The following is a 26,845-nucleotide window of genomic DNA, read 5'->3' as shown; positions in this document are numbered from 1 at the left end:
TAACGCTTCGAGGTGACTGTGACTTCTTCAGAACACAGTTTGTTTGGTCTCATCGTCTCACGCTTGGGACCCTGGTAACGGTCTGGTGAATGAGCGACATACTCCAGTGATGGCCAGAATGGTAGACGGGACTTGAACAAATCTTGCAGAACATCACTCTTATATTCTCGCCCACTCTTTTTATTGACCAAAATTGCCCAATGTGGTTTGAGTGAATGTGACTAAAATTCAGAATTTAAGGCTGCTTTTACCCTGTGTCTCTGTTAATATGTCACAAAAGTCTGAGAACGCCACGAACAGACACAAAAATAGCTTCTTCCCCACTGTTACCAGACCCTCTTATGGACTGACCTGATTAACACTACACCCTGTATGCTTCACCCAATGCCAGTGTTTATGTAGTTACATTCTGTACCTTGTGTTGCCCTATTATGTATTTTCTATTTATTTTATTTTATTTTCTTGTACTTAATGATCTGTTTGAGCTGCTCACAGAAAAATACTTTTCACTGCACCTCAGTACACGTGACAATAAACAAATCCAAATCTCGAGGCAAGGTTATCTTTTGTTTTATTTCTTTGACATTTATTGGGTTACTATTTCTTTAAAAATCTGTCACAGCAAATCAGTATAAATTGTACAAATTTGAAGTTGGTTTGACGATGCTGAGCGATCGCGCCGGGTCCCATAGCTGATCCCGGGACTGCTCATAATTTCGAAGGGAATTTTCGGGAGAGGAAAGTTTCCAGAACGGACGAGCTCCTGCCTTCGGGAGGAGGCAGCCAGCGGTCGTGATCTGAGGAGGGTTTAAAACAACAGCAGGAGGTGAGAGGATCTTTCTCTGTGGCCACGAGCAGACAGTGATCAAGAACGACTCGCTGCAATTCTAATACTGAGCCCAGTGTCGGGGGGGGGGGGGGGGGGGGGGGGGGTGATGGCCCCGTTTACTGCTGACGTTTGAAGGTGAAATATCTATTTCAGAAGTAACTTATTTCGACAGCACCTCTTGCTACTTCAGGACGTCACAGAATGTTTTCTAGTGACTGAAATACTTGCGAAATACAGCAATAATATAAAAGGTTAGATAATCTGAGGACCCTGCTTTTCTCTGAATATTGACAGTGGAATTTTTTTGGCCACTTGGGGGAACAGGCTGAGCATCTGTGTATTCTCATCTGCACCTCCATCAGCGCAGCGCCTCCAACAGTGCAGCGCCTCCAACAGTGCAGCGCCTCCAACAGTGCAGCGCCCTCCAACAGTGCAGCACCCTCCATCAGCGCAGCGCCTCCAGCAGTGCAGCGCCTCCAACAGTGCAGCACCCTCCAACAGTGCAGCGCCCTCCATCAGCGCAGCGCCTCCAACAGTGCAGCGCCCTCAACAGTGCAGCGCCCTCCAACAGTGCAGCACCTCCAACAGTGCAGCCCCTCCAACAGTGCAGCGCCCCCAACAGTGCAGCACCCTCAACAGTGCAGCACCTCCAACAGTGCAGCGCCCCAACAGTGCAGCACCCTCAACAGTGCAGCACCTCCAACAGTGCAGCACCTCCAACAGTGCAGCACCCCCAACAGTGCAGCGCCCTCCAACAGTGCAGCGCCCTCCAACAGTGCAGCACCTCCAACAGTGCAGCATCCCCAACAGTGCAGCGCCCCCAACAGTGCAGCGCCCTCCAACAGTGCAGCGCCCCCAACAGTGCAGCGCCCCCAACAGTGCAGCACCCTCAACAGTGCAGCACCTCCAACAGTGCAGCGCCCCAACAGTGCAGCACCCTCAACAGTGCAGCACCTCCAACAGTGCAGCACCCCCAAAAGTGCAGCGCCCTCCAACAGTGCAGCGCCCTCCAACAGTGCAGCACCTCCAACAGTGCAGCATCCCCAACAGTGCAGCGCCCCCAACAGTGCAGCGCCCCCAACAGTGCAGCGCCCTCCAACAGTGCAGCACCTCCAACAGTGCAGCGCCACCAACAGTGCAGCATCCCCAACAGCGCAGTGCCTCCAACAGTGCAGCGCCCTCCAACAGTGCAGCACCTCCAACAGTGCAGCGCCTCCAACAGTGCAGCATCCCCAACAGTGCAGCGCCCCCAACAGTGCAGCGCCCCCAACAGTGCAGCGCCTCCAACAGTGCAGCATCCCCAACAGTGCAGCATCCCCAACAGTGCAGCATCCCCAACAGTGCAGCATCCCCAACAGTGCAGTGCCCTCAACAGTGCAGCGCCCCAACAGTGCAGCATCCCCAACAGTGTGGCGCCTCCAACAGTGCAGCGCCCCAACAATGCAGCGCCCACAACAGTGCAGCACCTCCAACAGTGCAGCGCCTCCAACAGTGCAGCGTCCCCAACAATGCAGCGCCCACAACAGTGCAGCACCTCCAACAGTGCAGCGCCTCCAACAGTGCAGCACCCCCAACAATGCAGCGCCTACAACAGTGCAGCACCCTCAACAGTGCAGCACCTCCAACAGTGCAGCGCCCCAACAGTGCAGCACCCTCAACAGTGCAGCACCTCCAACAGTGCAGCACCCCCAACAGTGCAGCGCCCTCCAACAGTGCAGCGCCCTCCAACAGTGCAGCAACTCCAACAGTGCAGCATCCCCAACAGTGCAGCGCCCCCAACAGTGCAGCGCCCTCCAACAGTGCAGCGCCCCCAACAGTGCAGCGCCCCCAACAGTGCAGCACCCTCAACAGTGCAGCACCTCCAACAGTGCAGCGCCCCAACAGTGCAGCACCCTCAACAGTGCAGCACCTCCAACAGTGCAGCACCCCCAACAGTGCAGCGCCCTCCAACAGTGCAGCGCCCTCCAACAGTGCAGCACCTCCAACAGTGCAGCATCCCCAACAGTGCAGCGCCCCCAACAGTGCAGCGCCCTCCAACAGTGCAGCACCTCCAACAGTGCAGCGCCACCAACAGTGCAGCATCCCCAACAGCGCAGTGCCTCCAACAGTGCAGCGCCCTCCAACAGTGCAGCACCTCCAACAGTGCAGCATCCCCAACAGTGCAGCGCCCCCAACAGTGCAGCGCCCCCAACAGTGCAGCGCCTCCAACAGTGCAGCATCCCCAACAGTGCAGCATCCCCAACAGTGCAGCATCCCCAACAGTGCAGCATCCCCAACAGTGCAGCATCCCCAACAGTGCAGTGCCCTCAACAGTGCAGCGCCCCAACAGTGCAGCATCCCCAACAGTGCGGCGCCTCCAACAGTGCAGCGCCCCAACAATGCAGCGCCCACAACAGTGCAGCACCTCCAACAGTGCAGCGCCTCCAACAGTGCAGCGCCTCCAACAATGCAGCGCCCACAACAGTGCAGCACCTCCAACAGTGCAGCGCCTCCAACAGTGCAGCGCCCCCAACAATGCAGCGCCCACAACAGTGCAGCGCCCCAACAGTGCTGCGCCTCTAACAGTGCAGTGCCTCCAACAGTGCAGCACCTCCAACAGTGCGGCGCCCGCAACAATGCAGCGCCTTCAACAATGCAGCGCCTCCAACAGTGCAGCATCCCCAAAAGTGCAGCATTCCCGACAGTGCAGAGCATCCAACAGTGCAGCGCCTTCAACAATGCAGCGCCTCCAACAATGCAGCGCCTCCAACAGTGCAAAGCCCCAACAGTGTGGCGCCTCCAACAGTGGAGCACCTCCAACAGTGCAGCACCTCTCACAGTGCAGCATCCCCAACAGTGCAGCGTCCCCAACAGTGCAGCCTCGCCAACAGTGCTGCGCCTCCAACAGTGCAGTGCCTCCAAAAATGCAGCGCCCCCAACAATGCTGCGCCTCCAACAGTGCGGCACCCCCAACAGTGCAGCACCTCCAACAGTGCAGCATCCCCAACAGTGCAGCGCCCCCAACAGTGCAGCGCCCTCCAACAGTGCAGCGCCCCAACAGCGCAGCGCCCTCCAACAGTGCAGCACCTCCAACAGTGCAGCGCCACCAACAGTGCAGCATCCCCAACAGCGCAGTGCCTCCAACAGTGCAGCGCCCTCCAACAGTGCAGCACCTCCAAAGTGCAGCGCCTCCAACAGTGCAGCATCCCCAACAGTGCAGCGCCCCCAACAGTGCAGCGCCCCCAACAGTGCAGCGCCTCCAACAGTGCAGCATCCCCAACAGTGCAGCATCCCCAACAGTGCAGCAACCCCAACAGTGCAGCATCCCCAACAGTGCAGCATCCCCAACAGTGCAGCATCCCCAACAGTGCAGTGCCCTCAACAGTGCAGCGCCCCAACAGTACAGCATCCCCAACAGTGCGGCGCCTCCAACAGTGCAGCGCCCCAACAATGCAGCGCCCACAACAGTGCAGCACCTCCAACAGTGCAGCGCCTCCAACAGTGCAGCGCCCCCAACAATGCAGCGCCCACAACAGTGCAGCACCTCCAACAGTGCAGCGCCTCCAACAGTGCAGCGCCTCCAACAGTGCAGCGCCCACAACAGTGCAGCGCCCCAACAGTGCTGCGCCTCTAACAGTGCAGTACCTCCAACAGTGCAGCACCTCCAACAGTGCGGCGCCCGCAACAATGCAGCGCCTTCAACAATGCAGCGCCTCCAACAGTGCAGCATCCCCAAAAGTGCAGCATCCTCGACAATGCAGCGCATCCAATATTGCAGCGCCCCCAACAGTGCAGCACCTCCAACAGTGCAGCGCCTTCAACAATGCAGCACCTCCAACAATGCAGCGCCTCCAACAGTGCAAAGCCCCAACAGTGTGGCGCCTCCAACAGTGCAGCATCCCCAACAGTGCAGCATCCCCAACAGTGCAGCACCTCCAACAGTGCAGCACCCCCAAAAGTGCAGCGCCCTCCAACAGTGCAGCGCCCTCCAACAGTGCAGCACCTCCAACAGTGCAGCATCCCCAACAGTGCAGCGCCCCCAACAGTGCAGCGCCCCCAACAGTGCAGCGCCCTCCAACAGTGCAGCACCTCCAACAGTGCAGCGCCACCAACAGTGCAGCATCCCCAACAGCGCAGTGCCTCCAACAGTGCAGCGCCCTCCAACAGTGCAGCACCTCCAACAGTGCAGCGCCTCCAACAGTGCAGCATCCCCAACAGTGCAGCGCCCCCAACAGTGCAGCGCCCCCAACAGTGCAGCGCCTCCAACAGTGCAGCACCTCGAAAAAGGCAGCGCCCCAACAGTGCAGCGCCTCCAACAGTGCGGCGCCTCCAACAGTGCAGCACCTCCAAAAATGCTGCGCCTCCAACAGTGCAGCGCCCCAACAATGCAGCGCCCTCAACAGTGCGGCGCCCCCAACAGTGCAGCACCTTCAACAATGCAGCACCTCCAACAGTGCAGCACCTCCAAAAATGCAGCGCCTCCAACAGTGCAGCGCCTCCAACAGTGCAGCACTTCCAACGGTGCAGCGCATCCAACAGTGCAGCATCCCCAACATTGCAGCGCCCCCAACAGTGCAGCACCTCGAAAAATGCAGCGCCCCAACAGTGCAGCGCCTCCAACAGTGCGGCGCCTCCAACAGTGCAGCACCTCCAAAAATGCTGCGCCTCCAACAGTGCAGCGCCTCCAACAGTGCAGTATCCCCAACATTGCAGCACCTCCAACAGTGCAGCATCCCCAACAGTGCAGCATCCCCAACAGTGCAGCATCCCCAACAGTGCAGCATTCCCAACATTGCAGCACCCCCAACATTGCAGCACCTCCAACATTGCAGCGCCCCCAACAGTGCAGCACCCCCAACAGTGCAGCGCCCCAACAGTGCAACATCCCCAACAGTGCAGCACCTCCAACAGTGCAGCACCCCAACAGTGCAGCACCCCCAACAGTGCAGCGCCCTCCAACAGTGCAGCGCCCTCCAACAGTGCAGCACCTCCAACAGTGCAGCATCCCCAACAGTGCAGCGCCCCCAACAGTGCAGCGCCCTCCAACAGTGCAGCGCCCCCAACAGTGCAGCGCCCTCCAACAGTGCAGCACCTCCAACAGTGCAGCGCCACCAACAGTGCAGCATCCCCAACAGCGCAGTGCCTCCAACAGTGCAGCGCCCTCCAACAGTGCAGCACCTCCAACAGTGCAGCGCCTCCAACAGTGCAGCGCCTCCAACAGTGCAGCGCCTCCAACAGTGCAGCACCTCCAACAGTGCAGCGCCTCCAACAGTGCAGCGCCTCCAACAGTGCAGCACTTCCAACGGTGCAGCGCATCCAACAGTGCAGCATCCCCAACATTGCAGCGCCCCCAACAGTGCAGCACCTCGAAAAATGCAGCGCCCCAACAGTGCAGCGCCTCCAACAGTGCGGCGCCTCCAACAGTGCAGCACTTCCAAAAATGCTGCGCCTCCAACAGTGCAGCGCCTCCAACAGTGCAGTATCCCCAACATTGCAGCACCTCCAACAGTGCAGCATCCCCAACAGTGTGGCGCCCCCAACAGTGCAGCACCTCCAACAGTGCAGCACCGCCAACAGTGCAGCATCCCCAACAGTGTGGCGCCCCAACAGTGCAAAACCCCAACAGTGCAACGCCCCCAACAGTGCAGCATCCCCAACAATGCTGCGCCTCCAACAGTGCAGCTCCCCCAACAGTGCAGCATCCCAACAGTGCAGCATCCCCAACATTACAGCATCCCCAACAATGCTGCGCCTCCAACAGTGCAGCTCCCCCAACAGTGCAGCTCCCCCAACAGTGCAGCGCCCTCAACAGTGCAGCGCTCCCAACAGTGCAGCGCCCTCAACAGTGCAGCGCTCCCAACAGTGCGGCGACTCCAACAGTGCAGCATCCCCAACAGTGCAGCATCATCAACATTGCAGCATCCCCAACAGTGCAGCGCTCCCAACAGTGCAGCGCCCTCAACAGTGCAGCGCCTCCAACAGTGCAGCATCCCCAACAGTGCAGCATCCTCAACATTACAGCACCTCCAACAGTGCGGCGCCTCCAACAGTGCAGCATTCCCAACAGTGCAACGCCCCCAACAGTGCAGCATCCCCAACAATGCTGCGCCTCCAACAGTGCAGCGCCCTCAACAGTGCAGCGCTCTCAACAGTGCAGCGCCTCCAACAGTGCAGCGCTCCCAACAGTGCAGTGCCCTCAACAGTGCAGCGCCTCCAACAGTGCAGCATCCCCAACAGTGCAGCATCCCCAACAGTGCAGCATCCCCAACAGTGCAGCCTCGCCAACAGTGCAGCCTCGCCAACAGTGCAGCATCCCCAACAGTGCAGCCTCGCCAACAGTGCTGCGCCTCCAACAGTGCAGTGCCTCCAAAAATGCAGCGCCCCAACAGTGCAGCATCCCCAACAGTGCAGCGCCTCCAACAGTGCAGCGCCCCCAACAATGCAGCGCCCTCAACAGTGCGGCGCCCCCAACAGTGCAGCACCTTCAACAATGCAGCACCTCCAACAGTGCAGCACCTCCAACAGTGCAGCACCTCCAAAAATGCAGCGCCTCCAACAGTGCAGCGCCTCCAACAGTGCAGCACTTCCAACGGTGCAGCGCATCCAACAGTGCAGCACCTCCAACAGTGCAGCATCCCCAACAGTGTGGCGCCCCCAACAGTGCAAAACCCCAACAGTGCAGCGCCTCCAACAGTGCAACGCCCCCAACAGTGCAGCATCCCCAACAATGCTGCGCCTCCAACAGTGCAGCTCCCCCAACAGTGCAGCATCCCCAACAGTGCAGCATCCCCAACATTACAGCATCCCCAACAATGCTGCGCCTCCAACAGTGCAGCTCCCCCAACAGTGCAGCGCCCCCAACAGTGCAGCGCCCTCAACAGTGCAGCGCCTCCAACAGTGCAGCGCTCCCAACAGTGCAGCGCCCTCAACAGTGCAGCGCTCCCAACAGTGCGGCGACTCCAACAGTGCAGCATCATCAACAGTGCAGCATCCCCAATAGTTCGGCGCATCCAACAGTGCAGCATCCACAACAGTGCAGCGCTCCCAACAGTGCAGCGCCCTCAACAGTGCAGCGCCCCCAACAGTGCAGCATCCCCAACATTACAGCACCTCCAACAGTGCGGCGCCTCCAACAGTGCAGCATTCCCAACAGTGCAACGCCCCCAACAGTGCAGCATCCCCAACAATGCTGCGCCTCCAACAGTGCAGCGCCCTCAACAGTGCAGCGCCTCCAACAGTGCAGCGCTCCCAACAGTGCAGCGCCCCCAACAGTGCAGCGCCTCCAACAGTGCAGCATCCCCAACAGTGCAGCATCCCCAACATTGCAGCACCTCCAACAGTGCAGCGCCCTCAACAGTGCAGCGCCTCCAACAGTGCAGCATCCCCAACAGTGCAGCATCCCCAACAGTGTAGCATCCCCAACAGTGCAGCCTCGCCAACAGTGCAGCATCCCCAACAGTGCAGCCTCGCCAACAGTGCAGCATCCCCAACAGTGCAGTGCCCCCAACAGTGCAGCGCCCCAACAGTGCAGCACCCCCAACAGTGCAGCATCCCCAACAGTGCACATCCCCAACAGTGCAGCATCCCCAACAGTGCAGCATCCCCAACAGTGCAGCATCCCCAACAGTGCAGCCTCGCCAACAGTGCAGCATCCCCAACAGTGCAACGCCCCCAACAGTGCAGCATCCCCAACAGTGCAGCATCCCCAACAATGCTGCGCCTCCAACAGTGCAGCTCCCCCAAAAGTGCAGCGCCCTCAACAGTGCAGCGCCCTCAACAGTGCAGCGCCTCCAACAGTGCAGCGCTCCCAACAGTGCAGCATCCCCAACAGTGCAGCACCTCCAACAGTGCAGCGCCTCCAACAGTGCAGCATCCCCAACAGTGCAGCATCCCCAACAGTGCAGCATCCCCAACAGTGCAGCCTCGCCAACAGTGCAGCCTCGCCAACAGTGCCTCCTCCCCAACAGTGCAGCCTCGCCAACAGTGCAGCATCCCCAACAGTGCAGTGCCCCCAACAGTGCAGCGCCCCCAACAGTGCAGCACCCCCAACAGTGCAGCACCCCCAACAGTGCAGCATCCCCAACAGTGCAGCGCTCCCAACAGTGCAGCGCCCCCAACAGTGCAGCGCCTCCAACAGTGCAGCATCCCCAACAGTGCAGCATCCCCAACAGTGCAGCATCCCCAACAGTGCAGCCTCGCCAACAGTGCAGCCTCGCCAACAGTGCCTCCTCCCCAACAGTGCAGCCTCGCCAACAGTGCAGCATCCCCAACAGTGCAGTGCCCCCAACAGTGCAGCGCCCCCAACAGTGCAGCACCCCCAACAGTGCAGCACCCCCAACAGTGCAGCATCCCCAACAGTGCAGCGCTCCCAACAGTGCAGCGCCCCCAACAGTGCAGCGCCTCCAACAGTGCAGCATCCCCAACAGTGCAGCATCCCCAACAGTGCAGTGCCTCCAACAGTGCAGCACCCCCAACAGTGCAGCATCCCCAACAATGTGGCGCCCCCAACAGTGCCGCATCCCCAACAGTGCAGCGCCCCCAACAGTGCAACATCCCCAACAGTGCGGCGCCCCCAACAGTGCAGCATCCCCAACAGTGCAGCGCCCCCAACAGTGCAGCGCCCCCAACAGTGCAGCATCCCCAACAGTGCAGCATCCCCAATAGTGCAGCACCCCCAAGTGTGCAGCATCCCCACAAGTCCAACGCCCCCAACAGTGCAGCGCCCCCAACAGTGCAGCGCCCCCAACAGTGCAGCGCCCCCAACAGTGCAGCGCCCCCAACAGTGCAGCGCCCCCAACAATGCAGCGCCCCCAACAATGCAGCGCCCCCAACAATGCAGCACCCCCAACAGTGCAGCGCCTCCAACAGTGCAGCGCCCCCAACAATGCAGCGCCCTCAACAGTGCGGCGCCCCCAACAGTGCAGCACCTTCAACAATGCAGCACCTCCAACAGTGCAGCACCTCCAACAGTGCAGCACCTCCAAAAATGCAGCGCCTCCAACAGTGCAGCGCCTCCAACAGTGCAGCACTTCCAACGGTGCAGCGCATCCAACAGTGCAGCACCTCCAACAGTGCAGCATCCCCAACAGTGTGGCGCCCCCAACAGTGCAAAACCCCAACAGTGCAGCGCCTCCAACAGTGCAACGCCCCCAACAGTGCAGCATCCCCAACAATGCTGCGCCTCCAACAGTGCAGCTCCCCCAACAGTGCAGCATCCCCAACAGTGCAGCATCCCCAACATTACAGCATCCCCAACAATGCTGCGCCTCCAACAGTGCAGCTCCCCCAACAGTGCAGCGCCCTCAACAGTGCAGCGCCCTCAACAGTGCAGCGCCTCCAACAGTGCAGCGCTCCCAACAGTGCAGCGCCCTCAACAGTGCAGCGCTCCCAACAGTGCGGCGACTCCAACAGTGCAGCATCATCAACAGTGCAGCATCCCCAATAGTTCGGCGCATCCAACAGTGCAGCATCCACAACAGTGCAGCGCTCCCAACAGTGCAGCGCCCTCAACAGTGCAGCGCCCCCAACAGTGCAGCATCCCCAACATTACAGCACCTCCAACAGTGCGGCGCCTCCAACAGTGCAGCATTCCCAACAGTGCAACGCCCCCAACAGTGCAGCATCCCCAACAATGCTGCGCCTCCAACAGTGCAGCGCCCCCAACAGTGCAGCGCCTCCAACAGTGCAGCGCTCCCAACAGTGCAGCGCCCCCAACAGTGCAGCGCCTCCAACAGTGCAGCATCCCCAACAGTGCAGCATCCCCAACATTGCAGCACCTCCAACAGTGCAGCGCCCTCAACAGTGCAGCGCCTCCAACAGTGCAGCATCCCCAACAGTGCAGCATCCCCAACAGTGTAGCATCCCCAACAGTGCAGCCTCGCCAACAGTGCAGCATCCCCAACAGTGCAGCCTCGCCAACAGTGCAGCATCCCCAACAGTGCAGTGCCCCCAACAGTGCAGCGCCCCAACAGTGCAGCACCCCCAACAGTGCAGCATCCCCAACAGTGCAGCATCCCCAACAGTGCAGCATCCCCAACAGTGCAGCATCCCCAACAGTGCAGCATCCCCAACAGTGCAGCCTCGCCAACAGTGCAGCATCCCCAACAGTGCAACGCCCCCAACAGTGCAGCATCCCCAACAGTGCAGCATCCCCAACAATGCTGCGCCTCCAACAGTGCAGCTCCCCCAAAAGTGCAGCGCCCTCAACAGTGCAGCGCCCTCAACAGTGCAGCGCCTCCAACAGTGCAGCGCTCCCAACAGTGCAGCATCCCCAACAGTGCAGCACCTCCAACAGTGCAGCGCCTCCAACAGTGCAGCATCCCCAACAGTGCAGCATCCCCAACAGTGCAGCATCCCCAACAGTGCAGCCTCGCCAACAGTGCAGCCTCGCCAACAGTGCCTCCTCCCCAACAGTGCAGCCTCGCCAACAGTGCAGCACCCCCAACAGTGCAGCGCCCCCAACAGTGCAGCGCCCCCAACAGTGCAGCACCCCCAACAGTGCAGCACCCCCAACAGTGCAGCATCCCCAACAGTGCAGCGCTCCCAACAGTGCAGCGCCCCCAACAGTGCAGCGCCTCCAACAGTGCAGCATCCCCAACAGTGCAGCATCCCCAACAGTGCAGTGCCTCCAACAGTGCAGCACCCCCAACAGTGCAGCATCCCCAACAATGTGGCGCCCCCAACAGTGCCGCATCCCCAACAGTGCAGCGCCCCCAACAGTGCAACATCCCCAACAGTGCGGCGCCCCCAACAGTGCAGCATCCCCAACAGTGCAGCGCCCCCAACAGTGCAGCGCCCCCAACAGTGCAGCATCCCCAACAGTGCAGCATCCCCAATAGTGCAGCACCCCCAACAGTGCAGCATCCCCACAAGTCCAACACCCCCAACAGTGCAGCGCCCCCAACAGTGCAGCGCCCCCAATAGTGCAGCGCCCCCAACAGTGCAGCGCCCCCAACAGTGCAGCGCCCCCAACAGTGCAGCGCCCCCAACAATGCAGCGCCCCCAACAATGCAGCGCCCCCAACAATGCAGCGCCCCCAACAATGCAGCGCCCCCAACAGTGCGGCACTGGGAGGGTCAGGTTGGATAATGGGCTCGAATCTCTGGAGTGGGACCCACAATCTTCTTGCTCTGCAAGGCAAGCCTGGCACTTGCATCTTAAATATCATTCATCACCAATATCCCCCCCACCCCAACTGACTCCGCCCTTGAAATACTGACCCGTTGAGACAGTCACAAGCTGGTCTCTGTGTAGCAGCAGAGCGGATTGACGATTGCAGGAAAGTGCGTCACGCCAGGAGCAGGCTGGGCTGCAATGCCCGCCATTGTTGAATAGCCTGTCATTCACTGCACAATGTGAAGGGATGGCAGCTTGCTTACAGATGGAGGCTGCAGATTCTTGTCCTTGTGATTCTGGGGGCAGGGAGGGAGGGGGAGAATCTGCTGGGTGAGTAAATGATTAGAACATTGAAATGGTGCTGCCATTACCTGGTATCTCCCACGGGCTGTGATACAGGCTCTGGGCAGCATCGACCTTCACCGTCTCCCCACTGATGAACGAAGCGGCAGGCGAAAGCAAGAAGCAAACAACAGAAGCCACCTGGAGGGGGTTTGGCGAGAGAAAACATCGAGAGGATAGCTGGGTAAAATCCTGCACACCGATGTGATAACGTGTTTAAAATGGTGAAAGGGGTAACTGGGTAGGTAGAAACAAACGTTTTATTCTTTTGTGGACCGTGGCTTCGCTGGATGAGCCATCCCTAATTGCCCATCTCTAATAGCCCCTTGAGAAGGTGGTTATGAGATGTGAGCTGCCACCTTGGAACCCCTGCAGGCCAAAAGTCAGGGACAACAGATACATGTCACCCCTTAACATTCAATGGCATTACCATCGCTGAATCCCCCACTATCAACATCCTGGGAGTTACCATTGACCAGGAACTGAACTGGACTAACAACATTAATACTGTGGCTACCAGGGCAGGTCAGATGCTGGGAATCCTACAGAGAGTAACTCACCTCCTGACCCCCCCAAAGCCTGTCCACCATCTACAAGGCACAAGTCAGGAGTGTGATGGAATACTCTCCACTTGCCTGGATGAGTGCAGCTCCAACAACACTCAAGAAGTTCAACACCATCCAGGACAAAGCAGTCCCGCTTGATTGCTCCCCTTCCACAAACATTCAAACCCTCCACCACCGACAAACAGTATCAGCCGTGTGCCCCATCTACAAGATGCACTGCAGTAACTCACCAAGGCTCCTTAGGCAGCACCTTCCAAACCCACAATCACCACCATCTGGAAGGACAAGGGCAGCAGATACCTGGGAACCCCACCACCTGGAGGTTCCCCTCCAAGTCACTCACCACCCTGACTGGGAAATATATCGGCCGTTCCTTCACTGTGGCTGGGGCAACATCCTGAAACTCCCTTGCTAACAGCACAGTGGGTGTACCTACACCACAGGGACTGCAGCAGCTCAAGAAGGCAGCTCACCACCACCTTCTGATGGGCAACTAGGGATGGGCAATAAATGCCGGCCTAACCAGCGACGCCCACATCCCGTAAATGAATTTTTAGAAACTTTCAGAGTTTCGAGTCTGAGAGATTCACATCCAAGCTTTACGGTGGAGGCAGAAAGTGTCAACATTCACTGGAGGCAAAAGGAGGAAATGTTGAGTTCCAGCAACGGAGTGGATAAATGCAACTGGAGCTGCTAGTGTGGCTGGTTAGGGCCAGTATGGACAGGCTGGCCAGAATGGTCTTGTGGTCTATGTATCTCTATGTATCACTGCATCAAGACAGTCCAGTCCAAAGAGTTGTGGTCTCACCTCTTCTGGGATTCCGGGTCTCTTGGCTGGGATTTTCGGAATGCTACGTTTGAACAGTTCGGGTCCCAGCTCCTTGTAATTGGCAACAGCCGTTTCTGAGAAAATTAGGCCCTGATAAAGAGAAGCAAATGGGAGTTAAGGAGTTAAGGAAACGGTGGAGGAAAAGTCCCTTTAACCGAGCCGGTTACAGCAGAACCTCAGTGAATGAACGAGAGCACAGCATCGGTGAAAAGTAGACAGGATAACAATGTCCAGAGGCCATCTCAGAGAATGTGTCACAGAGCGAGAGAGCCGACCAGAGAACCAATCCCAGTATTTAAAAACCTATTATTGAATGGAATCTGGGCATTGCTGGGCTGGGCCAGCATTTATTCCCCATCCCTATTTGCCTTTGAACTGAGTGTGTCGCTCGGCCATTTCCGAGGGCAGCTCAGAGTCAACCACGTTGCTGTGGGTCTGGAGTCACATGTAGGCCAGACCGGGTAAGGATGGCAAATTTCCCCTTCCCTAAAGGACATTAGTGAACCTGATGGGTTTTTAACAACAATCGACAATGGTTTCATGGTCTGAGATGAGCTTTCCATTGCAGATATATTGATCTAAATTACACCATTTGCCAAGGTGAGATTAGAGTATTAGCCTGGGCCTCTGGACCAGGGGTGGGCAAACTATGGCCCGCGGGGCGCATGCGGCCCGCCAAAGGTATTTCTGCGGCCCACCAAGTCATTAAAAAAAAAAAAAAAAATTTTTTTTTAAATTTTTAATTTTTTTTTAAGGTTAATGGGGGGGGGGGGCTGTTGGGTTACTTACTGGTATAGGGTGGATACGTTGACTTGAGTAGGGTGATCATTGCTCGGCACAACGTCGAGGGCCGAAGGGCCTGTTCTGTGCTGTACTGTTCTATGTTCTATATGAGGCGCCCAGAATCATAACCGGGTGAAGTAATTATTTTACTTAATATACTATGCGGCCCTTTGTGAATTGTGAATTTCTGAATGTGGCCCTTGCACGGAAAAGTTTGCCCACCCCTGCTCTGGACAATACCACTGACTGAGACCCAAACAGATATAGACATGGTGCTGTGCACTGTAGGACGAGACTCAGATACCCAGACGCACACGGAGACAGAGCTCGGCACCCACAAACATACATATTCGCAGAGGCGCGCTCAGACGTAACACACATGTCCCAAAGGGCGCACACTGGGGTACTTACAGGAGCCACAGCATTGATTCGCACGCCACTGGAAGCCCACTCGATGGCCAGGCTCTTGGTCAGATTATCCACAGCTGCCCGAGCTGCTCCCGTGTGTCTTTCAGGTAACATGAGAAAAATAACAGCAATAACTGAGATTCAGTCTGCGATGCAATTCACTGAAAGGTATCTCAGTCCACTCGCAATTCTCACACTGTCTCCTGGAACAGCAGCGCCAAGAGGGCACAACCCACCAATGTGCTCACACCGCACTGAGAAACACAGTCCCAAACACACCACACTGAGATACACCGTCCCAAACACACCACACTGAGATACACAGTCCCAAACACACCGCACTGAGATACACAGTCCCAAAAACACCACACTGAGATACACAGTCCCAAACACACCACACTGAGATACCCAGTCCCAAACACACCGCACTGAGATACACCGTCCCAAACACACCGTACTGAGATACACAGTCCCAAACACACCACACTGAGATACACCGTCCCAAACACACCGCACTGAGATACACAGTCCCAAACACACCACACTGAGATACACAGTCCCAAACACACCGCACTGAGATACACCATCCCAAACACACCGCACTGAGATACACCGTCCCAAACACACCACACTGAGATACACAGTCCCAAACACACCGCACTGAGATACACCGTCCCAAACACACCACACTGAGATACACAGTCCCAAACACACCGCACTGAGATACACCATCCTAAACACACCACACTGAGATACACAGTCCCAAACACACCACACTGAGATACACAGTCCCAAACACACCGCACTGAGATACACCACCCCAAACACACGGCACTGAGATACACTGTCCCAAACACACGGCACTGAGATACACTGTCCCAAACACACCGCACTGAGATACACCGTCCCAAACACACCGCACTGAGATACACCGTCCCAAACACACGGCACTGAGATACACCGTCCCAAACACACCGCACTGAGATACACCGTCCCAAACACACCGCACTGAGATACACCGTCCCTAACACACCGCACTGAGATACACTGTCCCAAACATACTGCACTGAGATACACCGTCCCAAACACACCACGCTGAGATACACTGTCCCAAAAACACGGCACTGAGATACACCGTCCCAAACACACCGCACTGAGATACACTGTCCCAAACACCCGGCACTGAGTAACACCGTCCCTAACACACCGCGCTGAGATACACTGTCCCTAACACACCGCACTGAGATACACCGTCCCAAACACACGGCACTGAGATACACCGTCCCAAACACACCGCACTGAGATACACCACCCCAAACACACCGCACTGAGATACACTGTCCCAAACACACCGCACTGAGATACACCGTCCCAAACACACCGCACTGAGATACACCGTCCCAAACACACCGCACTGAGATACACCGTCCCAAACACACCGCACTGAGATACACAGTCACAAACACACCTCACTGAGATACACTGTTCCAAACACACCGCACTGAGATACACCGTCCCAAACACACCGCACTGAGATACACTGTCCCAAACACACCGCTCTGAGATACACCGTCCCAAACACACCGCACTGAGATACACCGTCCCAAACACACCGCACTGAGATACACCGTCCCAAACACACCACACTGAGATACACCGTCCCAAACAGACTGCACTGAGATACACCGTCCCAAACACACGGCACTGAGGTACACTGTCCCAAACACACGGCACTGAGATACACCGTCCCAAACACACTGATTGTGATACACAGTCCCAAACACACCGCACTGAGATACACCGTCCCAAACACACCGCACTGAGATACACTGTCCCAAACACACTGACTGAAATACACCGTCCCAAACACACCGCACTGAGATACACTGTCCCAAACACACTGACTGAAATACACCGTCCCAAACACACCGCACTGAGATACACCATCCCAAACACACCGCACAGAGATACACCGTCCCAAACACACTGCACTGAGATACACCATCCCAAACACACCGCACTGAGATACACCATCCCAAACACACCGCACTGAGATACACCGTCCCAAACACACGGCACTGAGATACACCATCCCAAACACACCGCACTGAGATACACCGTCCCAAACACACCGCACTGAGATACACTGTCCCAAACACACCGCACTGAGATACACCGTCCCAAACACACCGCACTGAGATACACCGTCCCAAACACACCGCACTGAGATACACCGTCCCAAACACACCGCACTGAGATACACCGTCCCAAACACACCGCACTGAGATACACCGTCCCAAACACACCACACTGAGATACACTGTCCCTAACACACTGACTGAAATACACCGTCCCAAACACACCGCACTGAGATACACTGTCCCAAACACACCGCACTGAGATACACAGTCCCAAACACACCGCACTGAGATACACCGTCCCAAACACACCGCACTGAGATACACCGTCCCAAACACACCGCACTGAGATACACCGTCCCAAACACACCGCACTGAGATACACCGTCCCAAACACACCGCACTAAGATACACCGTCCCAAACACACCGCACTGAGATACACAGTCCCAAACACACCGCACTGAGATACACCGTCCCAAACACACCGCACTGAGATACACCATCCCAAACACACCGCACTGAGATACACTGTCCCTAACACAGCGCACTCAGGTACACCATCCCAAACACACCGCACTGAGATACACCGTCCCAAACACACCGCACTGAGATACACCATCCCAAACACACCGCACTGAGATACACCGTCCCAAACACACGGCACTGAGATACACCGTCCCAAACACACGGCACTGAGATACACCGTCCCAAACACACCGCACTGAGATACACTGTCCCTAACACACCGCACTGAGATACACCGTCCCAAACACACCGCACTCAGATACACTGTCCCTAACACACCGCACTGAGATACACTGTCCCTAACACACCGCACTCAGATACACCGTCCCAAACACACCGCACTGAGATACACCGTCCCAAACACACCGCACTGAGATACACCTGTCCCAAACACACCGCACTGAGATACACAGTCCCAAACACACCGCACTGAGATACACCACCCCAAACACACCGCACTGAGATACACTGTCCCTAACACACCGTACTGAGATACACCGTCCCAAACACACCGCACTGAGATACACTGTCCCAAACACACCGCACTGAGATACACAGTCCCAAACACACCGCACTGAGATACACCGTCCCAAACACACGGCACTGAGATACACTGTCCCTAACACACCGCACTGAGATACACTGTCCCTAACACACCGCACTGAGATACACCGTCCCAAACACACCACACTGAGATACACTGTCCCTAACACACCGCACTGAGATACACCGTCCCAAACACACCGCACTGAGATACACCGTCCCAAACACACCGCACTGAGATACACCGTCCCAAACACACCGCACTGAGATACACCGTCCCAAACACACCGCACTGAGATACACCATCCCAAACACACCGCACTGAGATACACCGTCCCAAACACACGGCACTGAGATACACCGTCCCAAACACACGGCACTGAGATACACCGTCCCAAACACACCGCACTGAGATACACTGTCCCTAACACACCGCACTGAGATACACCGTCCCAAACACACCGCACTCAGATACACTGTCCCTAACACACCGCACTGAGATACACTGTCCCTAACACACCGCACTCAGATACACCGTCCCAAACACACCGCACTGAGATACACCGTCCCAAACACACCGCACTGAGATACACCTGTCCCAAACACACCGCACTGAGATACACAGTCCCAAACACACCGCACTGAGATACACCACCCCAAACACACCGCACTGAGATACACTGTCCCTAACACACCGTACTGAGATACACCGTCCCAAACACACCGCACTGAGATACACTGTCCCAAACACACCGCACTGAGATACACAGTCCCAAACACACCGCACTGAGATACACCGTCCCAAACACACGGCACTGAGATACACTGTCCCTAACACACCGCACTGAGATACACTGTCCCTAACACACCGCACTGAGATACACCGTCCCAAACACACCACACTGAGATACACTGTCCCTAACACACCGCACTGAGATACACCGTCCCAAACACACCGCACTGAGATACACCGTCCCAAACACACCGCACTGAGATACACCGTCCCAAACACACCGCACTGAGATACACCGTCCCAAACACACCGCACTGAGATACACCTGTCCCAAACACACCGCACTGAGATACACAGTCCCAAACACACCGCACTGAGATACACCGTCCCAAACACACCGCACTGAGATACACCACCCCAAACACACGGCACTGAGATACACTGTCCCTAACACACCGCACTGAGATACACTGTCCCTAACACACCGCACTGAGAAACACCGTCCCAAACACACCACACTGAGATACACTGTCCCTAACACACCGCACTGAGATACACCGTCCCAAACACACCGCACTGAGATACACCGTCCCAAACACACCGCACTGAGATACACGGTCCCAAACATACTGCACTGAGATACACCGTCCCAAACACACTGCACTGAGATACACCATCCCAAACACACCGCACTGAGATACACCATCCCAAACACACCGCACTGAGATACACCGTCCCAAACACACGGCACTGAGATACACCATCCCAAACACACCGCACTGAGATACACCGTCCCAAACACACCGCACTGAGATACACTGTCCCAAACACACCGCACTGAGATACACCGTCCCAAACACACCGCACTGAGATACACCGTCCCAAACACACCGCACTGAGATACACCGTCCCAAACACACCGCACTGAGATACACCGTCCCAAACACACCGCACTGAGATACACCGTCCCAAACACACCACACTGAGATACACTGTCCCTAACACACTGACTGAAATACACCGTCCCAAACACACCGCACTGAGATACACCGTCCCAAACACACCGCACTGAGATACACCGTCCCAAACACACCGCACTGAGATACACCGTCCCAAACACACCGCACTGAGATACACCGTCCCAAACACACCGCACTGAGATACACCGTCCCAAACACACCGCACTGAGATACACCGTCCCAAACACACCGCACTGAGATACACCGTCCCAAACACACCGCACTGAGATACACAGTCCCAAACACACCGCACTGAGATACACCGTCCCAAACACACCGCACTGAGATACACCATCCCAAACACACCGCACTGAGATACACTGTCCCTAACACAGCGCACTCAGATACACCATCCCAAACACACCGCACTGAGATACACCGTCCCAAACACACCGCACTGAGATACACCATCCCAAACACACCGCACTGAGATACACCGTCCCAAACACACCGCACTGAGATACACCGTCCCAAACACACGGCACTGAGATACACCGTCCCAAACACACCGCACTGAGATACACTGTCCCTAACACACCGCACTGAGATACACCGTCCCAAACACACCGCACTCAGATACACTGTCCCTAACACACCGCACTGAGATACACTGTCCCTAACACACCGCACTCAGATACACCGTCCCAAACACACCGCACTGAGATACACCGTCCCAAACACACCGCACTGAGATACACCTGTCCCAAACACACCGCACTGAGATACACAGTCCCAAACACACCGCACTGAGATACACCACCCCAAACACACCGCACTGAGATACACTGTCCCTAACACACCGTACTGAGATACACCGTCCCAAACACACCGCACTGAGATACACTGTCCCAAACACACCGCACTGAGATACACAGTCCCAAACACACCGCACTGAGATACACCGTCCCAAACACACCGCACTGAGATACACCACCCCAAACACACGGCACTGAGATACACTGTCCCTAACACACCGCACTGAGATACACTGTCCCTAACACACCGCACTGAGATACACCGTCCCAAACACACCACACTGAGATACACTGTCCCTAACACACCGCACTGAGATACACCGTCCCAAACACACCGCACTGAGATACACCGTCCCAAACACACCCGCACTGAGATACACCGTCCCAAACACACCGCACTGAGATACACCGTCCCAAACACACCGCACTGAGATACACCTGTCCCAAACACACCGCACTGAGATACACAGTCCCAAACACACCGCACTGAGATACACCGTCCCAAACACAGCGCACTGAGATACACCGTCCCAAACAGAGCGCACTGAGATACACTGTCCCAAACACAGCGCACTGAGATACACCGTCCCAAACACAGCGCACTGAGATACACTGTCCCAAACACACTGACTGAAATACACCGTCCCAAACACACCGCACTGAGATACACCTGTCCCAAACACACCGCACTGAGATACACAGTCCCAAACACACCGCACTGAGATACACCGTCCCAAACACAGCGCACTGAGATACACCGTCCCAAACACAGCGCACTGAGATACACTGTCCCAAACACACTGACTGAAATACACCGTCCCAAACACACCGCACTGAGATACACCGTCCCAAACACACCGCACTGAGATACACCATCCCAAACACACCGCACTGAGATACACTGTCCCTAACACACCGCACTGAGATACAGCGTCCCAAACACACCGCACTGAGATACACTGTCCCTAACACACCGCACTCAGATACACTGTCCCTAACACACCGCACTGAGATACACCGTCCCAAACACACCGCACTGAGATACACCTGCCCCAAACACACCGCACTGAGATACACAGTCCCAAACACACCGCACTGAGATACACCATCCCAAACACACCGCACTGAGATACACTGTCCCTAACACACCGTACTGAGATACACCGTCACAAACACACCGCACTGAGATACACTGTCCCAAACACACCGCACTGAGATACACAGTCCCAAACACCCCGCACTGAGATACACCGTCCCAAACACACCGCACTGAGATACACCACCCCAAACACACGGCACTGAGATACACTGTCCCTAACACACCGCACTGAGATACACTGTCCCTAACACACCGCACTGAGAAACACCGTCCCAAACACACCACACTGAGATACACTGTCCCTAACACACCGCACTGAGATACACCGTCCCAAACACACCGCACTGAGATACACCATCCCAAACACACCGCACTGAGATACACCGTCCCAAACACACCGCACTGAGATACACCGTCCCAAACACACCGCACTGAGATACACCTGTCCCAAACACACCGCACTGAGATACACAGTCCCAAACACACCGCACTGAGATACACCGTCCCAAACACAGCGCACTGAGATACACCGTCCCAAACACAGCGCACTGAGATACACTGTCCCAAACACACTGACTGAAATACACCGTCCCAAACACACCGCACTGAGATACACTGTCCCAAACACACTGACTGAAATACACCGTCCCAAACACACCGCACTAAGATACACCGTCCCAAACACACCGCACTGAGATACACCGTCCCAAACACACCGCACTGAGATACACCGTCCCAAACACACCGCACTGAGATACACCGTCCCAAACACACCGCACTGAGATACACCGTCCCAAACACACCGCTCTGAGATACACCGTCCCAAACACACTGCACTGAGATACACTGTCCCAAACACACCGCACTGAGATACACCGTCCCAAACACACCGCACTGAGATGCACCGTCCCTAACACACCACACTGAGATACACCGTCCCAAACACACGGCACTGAGATACACCGTCCCAAACACACCGCACTGAGATACACTGTCCCTAACACACTGACTGAAATACACCGTCCCAAACACACCGCACTGAGATACACCGTCCCAAACACACCGCACTGAGATACACCGTCCCAAACACACCGCACTGAGATACACCGTCCCAAACACACCGCACTGAGATACACCGTCCCAAACACCCGCACTGAGATACACCGTCCCAAACACACCGCACTGAGATACACCGTCCCAAACACAGCGCACTGAGATACCCAGTCCCAAACACACCGCACTGAGATACACCGTCCCAAACACACCGCACTGAGATACACCGTCCCAATCACACCGCACTGAGATACACCGTCCCAAACACACCGCACTGAGATACACCATCCCAAACACACCGCACTGAGATACACCATCCCAAACACACCGCACTGAGATACACCGTCCCAAACACACCGCACTGAGATACACGGTCCCAAACACACCGCACTGAGATACACCGTCCCAAACACACCGCACTGAGATACACAGTCCCAAACACACCGCACTGAGATACACCGTCCCAAACACACCGCACTGAGATACACAGTCCCAAACACACCGCACTGAGATACACTGTCCCAAACACACGGCACTGAGATACACAGTCCCAAACACACTGACTGAGATACACCGTCCCAAACACACCGCACTGAGATACACCGTCCCAAACACACCGCACTGAGATACACCGTCCCAAACACACCGCACTGAGATACACCGTCCCAAACACACGGCACTGAGATACACCGTCCCAAACACACCGCACTGAGATACACCGTCCCAAACACACCGCACTGAGATACACTGTCCCAAACACACCGGACTGAAATACACCGTCCCAAACACACCGCACTGAGATACACCATCCCAAACACACCGCACTGAGATACACCGTCCCAAACACACCGCACTGAGATACACCGTCCCAAACACACCGCACTGAGATACACTGTCCCAAACACACTGACTGTGATACACCGTCCCAAACACACCGCACTGAGATACACCATCCCAAACACACCACACTGAGATACACCGTCCCAAACGCACCGCACTGAGATACACCGTCCCAAACACACCGCACTGAGATACACCGTCCCAAACACACCGCACTGAGATACACCGTCCCAAACACACCGCACTGAGATACACTGTCCCAAACACACCGCACTGAGATACACCGTTCCAAACACACCGCACTGAGATACACTGTCCCAAACACACCGCACTGAGATACACCGTCCCAAACACACCGCACTGAGATACACCGTCCCAAACACACTGACTGAGATACACCATCCCAAACACACCGCACTGAGATACACCGTCCCAAACACACCGCACTGAGATACACCGTCCCAAACACACCACACTGAGATACACCGTCCCAAACACACCGCACTGAGATACACAGTCCCAAAACACACCGCACTGAGATACACCGTCCCAAACACACCGCACTGAGATACACCGTCCCAAACACCCGCACTGAGATATACCGTCCCAAACACACCGCACTGAGATACACCGTCCCAAACACACCGCACTGAGATACACTGTCCCTAACACACCGCACTGAGATACACCATCCCAAACACACCGCACTGAGATACACAGTCCCAAACACACCGCACTGAGATACACCGCCCCAAACACCCGCACTGAGATACACCGTCCCAAACACACCGCACTGAGATACACCGTCCCAAACACACCGCACTGAGATACACCGTCCCAAACACACCGCACTGAGATACACCGTCCCAAACACCCGCACTGAGATACACCGTCCCAAACACACCGCACTGAGATACACCGTCCCAACACACCGCACTGAGCTACACCGTCCCAAACACACCGCACTGAGATACACCAGTCCCAAACAACCGCACTGAGATACACCGTCCCAAACACACGGCACTGAGATACACCGTCCCAAACACACCGCACTGAGATACACCGTCCCAAACACACCGCACTGAGATACACCGTCCCAACACACCGCACTGAGATACACCGTCCCAAACACACCGCACTGAGATACACCGTCCCAAACACAATACCGCAAGCTGAGATACACAGTCCAAACACCCCGCACTGAGATACACCGTCCCAAACACACCGCACTGAGATACACCGTCCCAACACACCGCACTGAGATACACCGTCCCAAACACACCGCACTGAGATACACCGTCCCAAACACACCGCACTGAGATACACCATCCCAAACACACCGCACTGAGATACACCGTCCCAAACACACCGCACTGAGATACACCGTCCCTAAACACACCGCACTGAGATACACCATCCCCAAACACACCGCACTGAGATACACCATCCCAAACACACCGCACTGAGATACACCGTCCCAAACACACCGCACTGAGATACACCGTCCCAAACACACCACACTGAGATACACAGTCCCAAACACATCGCTCTGAGATGTATCCAGTTTCTCCGTCACCCCATTATGTTGTGTTCCACATCCCTGGATCTGATCACAGACACTTACGACATTCCCGGGAATCCTTTCCACATATCAGCCACAATGTTGACAATGGCCCCACCGTTCTCCTTCATCCAGGTGGAATAGACTGAAATACAGATAGATATATCTCAGAGGTCAAAGCAGATTCGCCAATCCTGCTCATTCCAACTCCCTTACCAGGTCAATACCCAACACAACAAACCCATCAAACAATCGTATTTCACCCATGACATCATTGGGAGTTGTGTCCAGGAGCCTACGTCCCTCTTCCCCTCCCCCCCCCTCAACTCCCCTTGTACCTCCTCACCTCACCCTCACCTCCTACCACCTGGCATACACCATCCCTGCAAGTTCTCGCCACACCCCAACTCCCCCCTCCATGTTTCCGATTCCTCCCACAGCCGACTCCCCCTGATCCTCTCTGGCTCCTGCTCCAGCACCCCGCATCCCCTCTCTCGCACCCCGCATCCCCTCTCTCCCACCCCGCATCCCCTCTCTCGCACCCCGCATCCCCTCTCTCCCACCCCGCATCCCCTCTCTCCCACCCCGCATCCCCTCTCTCCCACCCCGCATCCCCTCTCTCCCACCCCGCATCCCCTCTCTCCCACCCCGCATCCCCTCTCTCCCACCCCGCCTCACTCCTACCTCTATAATCCCCTCACCTACCGGCCAACCTTTCCTGCACCCTCACCTAAACCCTCCACTGCATTCCCTCTCCCACCCACTCCAACGTCTACTCCCTCATCAACAACCGCCTGTCCCATACTATGACAGTGATTTAGTGTCTGATGTGTTGGGTGAGCTGGGTCTGTGAGGACTGCGTTTACTGCAGCAGTGAGAGAGACAGGCTTCCAACACTTGAAGAAATGCAACTCGATTTTATTGAACTCTTAACTATCATAGATACTTTAACTGTGGGTTGACACTATGCTGACTTGACTGGAGACCTGAGGCTAACCTGACCAGACTATCTTACTGCCACATGGTGGATGTTCTAGTTGCTGCTCACGGGCTCTGACTGTCTCAGAGGCTGCATCCCGAGAGAGCGGGGAAAACTAGTGCCCTCTGGCTTTATAGTAGCCGTGTCCTGTCTGGTGATTGGCTGCTGTGTTCTGTGTGTTCATTGGTCATCCTGTCTGTCAATCAATGCCTATCTGTGCACCATCATATACCTGTGTGGAAATTATCTCCCCCCCTTTATTTTTTTTACTTTTAAAAAAATGTGTATAGATCAATAAATAGTAAGTGTGTGTGTGTATAGGAGCCTGACTATATACAAAGTATGTGAACGTATTTACATGGAAAGGTGTCCAGTGCAGATAGAGGGCAGATAACAAATGAGGAAGAAACAATATGGACAGATGTGTAAACGAAGCACAAGGCAATGCAACATTCAGTCTATAAATTCAGTCTCTGTGGCGGGCGACAAATTCTGGCTGACCGAACGAGCATTTGGCTCTGTTGAGTCGGAGGCCATGCTCGTGGATCCTATGGAACACTCGTTTGTGGCGATTGATGTGCTCCTGCGGAGTTGTGGACCAGACAATGATGTCATCGACGTACACTCCACCCCCTCGATGCCCTCCATCATTTGCTCCATTATTCGGTGGAACACCTCCGAGGCGGAGATGATGCCGGTTGTAACAATAACGACCGACCCGGGTGTTAAATGTTCACAGCTTGCGACT

At 55.8% G+C, this 26,845-nt stretch overlaps 1 protein-coding gene across 1 annotated transcript in view; it reads right to left on the bottom strand.

The window, feature by feature from the left end:
- Positions 1–554: 554 nt before the first annotated feature.
- Positions 555–26,845, bottom strand: part of pecr (peroxisomal trans-2-enoyl-CoA reductase) — a 38,424-nt gene continuing 12,133 nt past the window's right edge. The window contains exons 4-8 of the mRNA XM_038790186.1: positions 25,182–25,263; positions 14,855–14,951; positions 13,640–13,750; positions 12,295–12,406; positions 555–797 (exon numbers count right to left, since the gene is read on the bottom strand). Coding sequence (XP_038646114.1) covers positions 709–797; positions 12,295–12,406; positions 13,640–13,750; positions 14,855–14,951; positions 25,182–25,263 — 491 coding nt within the window. The 3' untranslated portion in view covers positions 555–708. The remainder of the gene's footprint in view (positions 798–12,294; positions 12,407–13,639; positions 13,751–14,854; positions 14,952–25,181; positions 25,264–26,845) is intronic.

This window comes from Scyliorhinus canicula, chromosome 2, assembly GCF_902713615.1.
Source record: "Scyliorhinus canicula chromosome 2, sScyCan1.1, whole genome shotgun sequence".
Lineage (NCBI taxonomy): Eukaryota > Metazoa > Chordata > Chondrichthyes > Carcharhiniformes > Scyliorhinidae > Scyliorhinus > Scyliorhinus canicula.
Note: the sequence above shows the minus strand (reverse complement) of the source record. Positions and strands in the feature narration are given on the sequence as shown.